The following is an 8,181-nucleotide window of genomic DNA, read 5'->3' as shown; positions in this document are numbered from 1 at the left end:
TTATTGTAACATATCCCACCCAGGATCAGGCCTATGCATTCAAATGACAAGTAAAATTGGGTGTGTCATTAAAGTGATGGTGGACCTGATCCTGTTTAGTTTGTGCTAAAATTTCTCTCCATGCATTTTTTTAAAAATCCTGCCTAATTCTTTTTGTAGCCACTAAATGAGGAATAATTTATACTAACGCTTTACACAATCCCCTTTTTAAAAAAAAATGTGTTATGTATTTACTTCTACATTTTTGTAATTTTTCCAGTTCATATGAAATCTGACAATGTCAATGGAAGTTTTAATAAATAAGTGTTATGGTGTTATTAAGATTTCTGGGGAAATATTAAGATAACACTCTGGTAGGGTCATGCACTTAATGACCTTTAAAAAATTCATTTTCAATCCCTTTTTACAATCACTGTTCTCTGACAAAATGAAATTGATCTTGAATTATTCAACTGTAACTGCAATAAATTGAACCATAAATGCAAAATGTTGTTTGAAATCAGTAACTATTTATTAATAATTTTGTAAAGAAAACATAAAATTATACAGTGTTTCCAAACATTCAGCAACACGACCTATTAGATAATAAATGCATGCTTGAGATCTCAGTCTATCATGTTCAATTTTCTACATAATTGTGTTTCTGTATCAAATTACAAATGACTTCAAATCTAATTCTTTATATAGTTTATTTTTCTATGATGTGTGTTTTCATTTTTTTGGCTGCTCTTGCACTAACCTTTTTTTACGAACATGGTTTTAAATTCTCTTCATGTAATACAATGTAAACTCTGTACCTTATACAATAGACTACAGTTACGACGTTCAAACTAATCATCTTTTCTATGGAGCAACAGCGATTCCCTTTATCAGTAACATATTGACAGTTCATTATGAAGATTCAGCCCTCCTGATTGAGTTCAATGAGACGACCAGCAAAGACACTCAGGGTACCGATAATACAAACCAACATGAAGACACCCAGCAGAATGTGATCAATAACCATTGCAACATACTTCCATTCGTCTGCAGCCTAGTATTGAAATTAAAAGTAAATAAGTATTATTATTACTATTATTAACTGCAGCTATGGTAAGATCTTCAAGAGCTGATTTAGTTGACAAATTTCTAGTGCTGTGAGCACAAGATGGAAATTTTGAACTCCATTGAACAAAAAAAATATTTGATTTTACTGTTAGATTTTATTTTCATTTTATTTCTTGGCAATTACTGTGTTGATCAGTGTAAAGGATATAAACAGTTTATGCTTTGACCATGTCAGGCATGTCAAGGCCTTTCACAGGAGCACAAGCAGAAAAATAAAGCAATAATCCAGGGGAAGAGACATTAGGACAGGATTGAGGGTCAGAATTTCAGTGCTTAAGGTTTACACCAGTCTAGGGCATGGCTGCTGTGGTCAAGAGAGATGGGATGTACAACAAACCAAAATTGGGGGGCACAGATTTCTTGCAATGCTGCAGTGCTACACAAAATCACAGAGACAGGGAGCAGTAAGGTTAAGGAGGGATCTGAATATAAAAATGGAATTTTTAAATCCAATTCCTTGGGAATTGGGTATCAATGAACGTTAATGAGCACAGGTGTGATGAATGAAAAGGACTTTGTGCAAGTTAATATAATTTTGGAGGAATTCAAGTTGGGAGGCTGGGCATGAGAAGATTAGAATAATTGAGTTTGCAGAAAGCAGACATGGAGATGAAGGTTACAGGCAGCAGATGGCTGATGCAGAGGGTGAGGTAATATCCTGGAAGTGGAATTGATGGTTTCATTAATGAGGAGGATGTAGAGGATGTAGGGGATGAACCGCAAGTGTGGATCAAATAGAAGTTGATGTTGTGAACACTCAGGTTTATCCTGAAACAGTGGTCAGTGAGAGGAGAATATATAATGGATTTTTGTAATTGCAGGCCATTTTTCCACTTCTTAATTATAGGAGATTTGTGCTCATGCACTATTTGAATTCAGACAGGGTAGCCTGACAGCAATAATGCAGTCGAGGGGTTAAAAGAGTTGGTGGTGTTGAGGTGAGATAGAGCTGGGGCTGCTCTCAGAAAACTTGTAGAACCCGGCATGATGTTTTCACTGGTGACATGAAGGAGCAGCATGTAAATGAAAAAGAGGATGAGTCTAAGAACAGACCACTGGGCAACTTCAGAGGTCATTGAACGCAAATAAGTCCATCAGGGGAGATTCTATGGCTATGATTGGAAGATTACAATAAAATAAGGCAACCACAGTGGACAGTGAAGGAGAAGCATTCCATGAGGATGATGATGGCAATGTGTAATAGGTTGCAGACAGGTCAAGAAAAAACAGGAGGTACAGTACCCCATTGTCACTGCCACACAGAATTTCATTCAGGATTTGCATTAGCGTCATGTCAGTGCCAATATAATGTGGAAACCAAGTAAGTGTCAAATTCAAAATTATTTTTGGTATATTACAAAATCTTACAACTGGCTAAGAGTTATTCAACTGTTTATTAATATAAACTAAAATGGAAATAAAGTATATAAAATGCTTACATTGTTTGATTCCTGATCAGACTTCATGTGCTCTGCAATGTATTTGATCCCCTCAATGGCACTTTTGACATCTGGGTTTTTTGTTAAAGGAGTTTGGAAAGTAATGTTTCCTGTTGCTTGTTTTCCAGAAATGTCAGAGATATCAATGTCCTCAGGAAATATGCTTTTCTCTTGTTTCTCCTTTTTTGTTCGTTTCATTGTTGAGAAAAACATTATATTGGGTATGGTGTCAATAAAAACCTGAAAAACAGTGATAACCAAATAGTGACATACCAGAAAATCTATATCTCAATAAATAATTAAATCTGCATTTGGAACTTTGCAATATTTCAACTAGTTTCATGACAAAAACTGCAAATAACCTCTTAAATACAGAAAATCAATGAAAGACTGGGTTATCTGATAAAGAAAAATGAATAGCAAGCCTTTAACTAATGTATTAGCAGGAAAGACCTAAAGATGAGTTGATGAAGTAGGTTTTAAGAAGAATTTCAAGGGTGGAGAGGAAGGTACAGAGGTGGAGGGTGTAAACACGGAATTCTAGAACATGGGACCTAGGTGACTGGGAGTATGGCCAGAGGGGGCAGTAAGAAGAAATACATGAATATCAGTATTAAGAGGAATGATGGATTTGGGGAAGGCATAGGCGGGAGGTGATTCAAAGGATACGCATCAAGAATGAAAAGTTTGATTTCACAACCGAGTTTTGAACACCAAGGCGAGAACCTTGCTATCAAGTGGCGAGAAGTCTGATTGCACGTATTATTAATACATACTGTCACCTTACTGATATGCATTTTTCTATCTTTCCCCATTGCTGGTGACAATTCACAAATGAAAGTTAGAGTAAGTACCTAAAAATCAGCTCACTGCTTGCTCCTTGAGCCTATGACTGGGACATTTTTGGCCTCTCACCTCTGATACATAGAGGTTGGCATCAGACATGTACCAGCCTCTTTGTATCCTCATGGAGCATCTCCAACTCAAATTACAGTTCTGCACTTCAATGTTGCACTTTGAAGTGCATCAGCACCTGTCATGGTAATGCTGATGCCAGGGCACTTTGCACACTGGGCAGGCACCCATCTCATTGGACAAGGTTGGTCTCAAGGTTCCTTTCTCAACTGTATTCATGCTCACTCACTTTATGCCTAACTGTATGCCCAGAAGATCTCTATCTTCGCTTACTCTCCAATTAAAGACCCACAGTACTTTTGTCTTGACTTGCTTTTAGCACAGACACAAAGCCAGACAGCTTGTCTAAAGAAGCTATCTGCTATTCCAGTCTAAAAGGTGAAGTCACAAGTGTTGAATGTTCATTACAGGGATGCCATCAGGGATATTATTGTCAAATGAAAGAAGTGTTTATCCCACTTCTCCAACATCCTGTTGTTAATACAGATTTTTGACTAATATAAAGCCCCATTCTCCTGATCTTTGGTGGACACATAGAGAGAAACAGTGAAGTCAGTGTCACTGCCTCAGAGTTGGCCAGGATCACAGAATGCAACTGCAATGTTGAAATGTTCATGATTGAAACCAAATGGACCTTAATGCTGCTGTAAGAGATGTTTTGTTGCTGCAAATTCATTCTCCATCTGTTGTTTATTTGGTTGACTTACTATTGGTGAAGTTCCAATTTTTATGAATAGGATATTCATGTTCCCGTTGAGAAATTCTACGTAATGATCAGAATTTGATCTAGCCTCCTGGGGTCCTTAAGCGTTGCTTTTGATCTCTTGACTTTTTTCTCAAATATTAATAAAACAGATGATATCTCACCTTGCGTACCCATTGTGGCATTGTATGTGTACTTGGAGATCGATGATGAGTATTAATTACAATGACAGTAATAATGATTGAACTGATGACAAAAATCATTGTAAAGAGCATGTATTTGCCAATTAAAGGCACAGCACTGGAAGTTGAAGGGATCAGCTCAACAATAACCAGTAGGAACACTGTCAGAGACAGCAAAACCGAAATGCTCAAAGTCATCTTCTCACCTGCACAGAAATAAGAAGTCAGTGCTACAAAAAGTATATGAACTACTAACAAAGAAGAAACTTTATCAATATGCACGTATTTACCAAATGAAATCAGAAACAATTTCCAACTGTTGGAAATCTCATTCTTAACTGAGAAACAAACAGCAGACAGTTGAAAATTAGGAAGAATGTGAAGAAACACATTGAAGTCCAAGAACTGTTTACAGGAACTTCAGGTGAACCTGTAAATGGTCAAGTAGCATACTCATCTGTTGTGCATATAAGGCTGCTTACAAATCCAAACAGTTGTTCAAACTGGTGTAGGACTTAATTTATAAATTTCAGATGTCGTCCCTCCTCCCATTTGTATTAGCCAATGAATAGTCTAACCAAGAGTCCTTGAATTATAAATTTTATGAAGGCAGGAAAAATAATTCACTGGTTCATCGTTAATCTCTTCAAAATTTGCAACACCCCCAGGTTCCCACCTGCTGTCGAACTCAGTGTAGGAGTAAGCTGTTTTCTCACCTTTCTAAAACTGGCAGGCTCCAGCAGGCTGCATGTGCAGTGCTCACAGCTTGGAAATGAAGTAGTATGAAAATAAAGCCCTGACCCAAAAACAGAAATTGTTATCTTTGAATGGGTGGCATAATATTTATTTGTATTTCTAAAAGGCATTAGTTTATTCCTGCTCCCCTGCATCCCTGTTCGGTCTAGCCTCTTTGACAGAGTTTTATATCAGCTAGATGTTAAAACCTGTTTCACCTCACGAGAAGCATTATCTGAGTAATTCAAACCAATGATTGTGCAAAGTCTCAATTGGCATACTAACATTTATGCAATTTTGTAATAATGGCATTGACACCTGAAGGTTATTTTCATGTAAGCTATCTTACTATTGTCTATTGCTCACTTTGCACAGTGATTAAAAAGTAATTGTGATAGTGGACAGAATGAAATAATGTCTTAAATATTCAGCTGCAATCCACCAGCAATTATTGAACATGAACAGAAAATTGATAAAAGAATTCTGATATTTTTCAGTTTTTAGATTTTTCAGCATTTGCATTATTATTGTTTTCATTATTAAGTATTTAATTATTTGAAAACATGAATTAATAAATGACTTAATGAATTAATTAATCTATTGCCACACATATCTAGGAAGAAAGTACTTTGCTACCGCCATGTTAAGTTACAAAAATAATAAAAAAGAATTACTTAAATAGAATTTGTCATCTGTTCAAATTGAGCCTAAAGCACAGCTCCAGGGTTTCTGCAAGGTCTCTGCAAGGAGTCCCCATTCTCGGTATAGCAATGCTGATGCCCAGGGACACCCTGGTTCCATTGCTGCCACTGCATTGCCAACACCACCAGACTCCGCACTCCAGCTGCCACCACTGCATGCAGGAGTCCCCGCTCTGGGCACTACCACCACCGCAGCCGACACGGTAAGTTGTCAACTGATGATTGCTAATGTAATAGTAAGCTTGCATTCTGTCACAGAAAAGTGCAAAACAATGTGTATAATAAATGAGTCTCGAAATGACTAAATGCATTGAGTATGAATGAGCATATGATGGACAGATAGAGATCATGTCTGAGTGAATGTAAGGTTGATGAAGATGGAATACATGTGAGATGAATCTAAGGTACCATGAGACCAATAAAGCAAATAGTTGTAAAATAAACGAAGGATACTGAGTAATGGTGATAGTTAAACAAAAAAAAACCAAAGGCTGTAAGTGCTGAATTAGGAGTTTGTGAATGAATATGAAGTGAAATAGTATCACACATGTGTATCTGAAAACTACTAAAGTGAATCTAAAGCTTCATAACCATTAATTAAAGAGTTTAAGAAACAATCCCCCCTAGGACTGCAGTGCCTTAGAGGATAGCTCACCACCATCTTTCTTCAAGGATATTAAATGATAAATGATCGCCTAGCCTGCAAAGTTCTCATTCCATGAATGAATTACAAAAAAAAATTTGAAAACCAGAGAAACCAACCTGGCTTAGGAACGAAGTTACAGAAGGTAAGATGAAAAGAATGCAAGTGGGTAGAAATTGTAGCTCTACAAAATAGTACAGGCAGAACAATCTGATTTTATTTTACTTCCATATTTTAAATATCTCATAGAACAGATGAGTTTCTTTCCACAATGACAAATTGTAAATCAAACGTAATTTTTTTTCATACCTGAATCAGTTGGCAAGTAAAATACTAATCCAGTTAAAAAGGAAAAGAGCAGACAAGGGATAATGACGTTTACGACAAAATACAGTGGTAGCCGCTGCATGATAAAGTGATAGGTGATATCGAGGTAAGGAGTATTTGGACAGCAGGTATAATACACCCAGTGCTTCCATCCACGATAATCTTTCATTACCCACTCTCCACTCTCCATGAAGTCACTCAAATCTGGTCGATCACTTTCCTGAATGAGAACCACAGCATTGTAATTATCTTGCTATGTTAAATCAAAAATTGAATCTTTATGTAAGATATAAGACTTTTAAAGTTATTTGTCCACATGTTTAATAAATAATTTTTCCTTGTTTAGGTAGTTCCAATTTACAAAAAGGGCGATGAAGTAAGATTCAAGGAATTGGTGGTCCATTATTCTGACATCATTTATAGATAAAGTGCTTGATGGATATCACTTTGGATTCATTTTGGATAAAAAGGAGTATTCAGATGCACTCAATTTCTGAAAAGGGGGATGCTTCATATTAACCTCATATTGTGGCAAATTAACAGGTGGATGTGGGGATCATCAAAAAGCCTCCGATAAAATATCATAAGAATTTCTATAGTATTCTTTAATTTGACCTTGGGGGACTTTAGCTGCTCTCCTGAGAGACTATATTGTTACTGGGTAGTGAGGTTGTCTGATCATGAGGTTAAGGACATCATTACTATATTGGAAAGGCTTCTTGGGTCAGATGACCTGCCAGTCAATTCCATATGCTTGTGCTACACTAAATATATTGAAGTCTATAGTTGTTGTATCCTGTTAAATACTTACTAATTTTCACGTTTCAAAGTGCTCTAAAGAACATCCATAAACATATAAGTTTCTTACTTCAAACTTGCATGGAAATTGCATAAAATTGTTATTTGAGATAAATTTCTTTCTCTGACATGGCCTATTACTCAAGCTCTTTAATATAGATGACATAATCTTGTTGAATTTGTAATTTGCATTAAGCAGGGTGTAGCATGCAAGTATCAAATGACAATTAATTTTACCCAAATGCTTTATCGCTAATTTTCACCTGAATCCAATCTTTAGCACTATTTATTAATATTGTTGGAGCCTTTTGTAATCATCCTTCCATGAAGGTTTCACTTTTGAATTATGGGAAAATGTCATCCGCCTATTGGTGTTGTCAAAACAAGACACATTTTTCCTTATTTATTTCTCACAAAAAAAATGAGGGTTAGCGTGCTGGGAGGATTGGCAGAAATGAAATTCAAAGTTTGCAATATTGTATTACAATTCAGTATGTTGCCACTAGAGGTCCTGCATGTGCTTTGTAAATTATCGTGAAAGAAGGCAGATATTTCACATCCGGCTTTCACGGATTCAGATTTTCTCCAGATCACACCCCATGCCAGAAACCAGTTAACTATCCATCCCTTG

At 36.4% G+C, this 8,181-nt stretch overlaps 1 protein-coding gene across 1 annotated transcript in view; it reads right to left on the bottom strand.

Moving 5' to 3' along the window:
* Positions 1–487: 487 nt before the first annotated feature.
* chrna1 (cholinergic receptor, nicotinic, alpha 1 (muscle)) overlaps positions 488–8,181 on the bottom strand; it is a 31,344-nt gene continuing 23,650 nt past the window's right edge. The window contains exons 6-9 of the mRNA XM_072579180.1: positions 6,735–6,972; positions 4,329–4,552; positions 2,547–2,786; positions 488–1,033 (exon numbers count right to left, since the gene is read on the bottom strand). Coding sequence (XP_072435281.1) covers positions 902–1,033; positions 2,547–2,786; positions 4,329–4,552; positions 6,735–6,972 — 834 coding nt within the window. The 3' untranslated portion in view covers positions 488–901. The remainder of the gene's footprint in view (positions 1,034–2,546; positions 2,787–4,328; positions 4,553–6,734; positions 6,973–8,181) is intronic.

The sequence above is a fragment of the Chiloscyllium punctatum genome, chromosome 10 (assembly GCF_047496795.1).
Source record: "Chiloscyllium punctatum isolate Juve2018m chromosome 10, sChiPun1.3, whole genome shotgun sequence".
NCBI lineage: Eukaryota > Metazoa > Chordata > Chondrichthyes > Orectolobiformes > Hemiscylliidae > Chiloscyllium > Chiloscyllium punctatum.
Note: the sequence above shows the minus strand (reverse complement) of the source record. Positions and strands in the feature narration are given on the sequence as shown.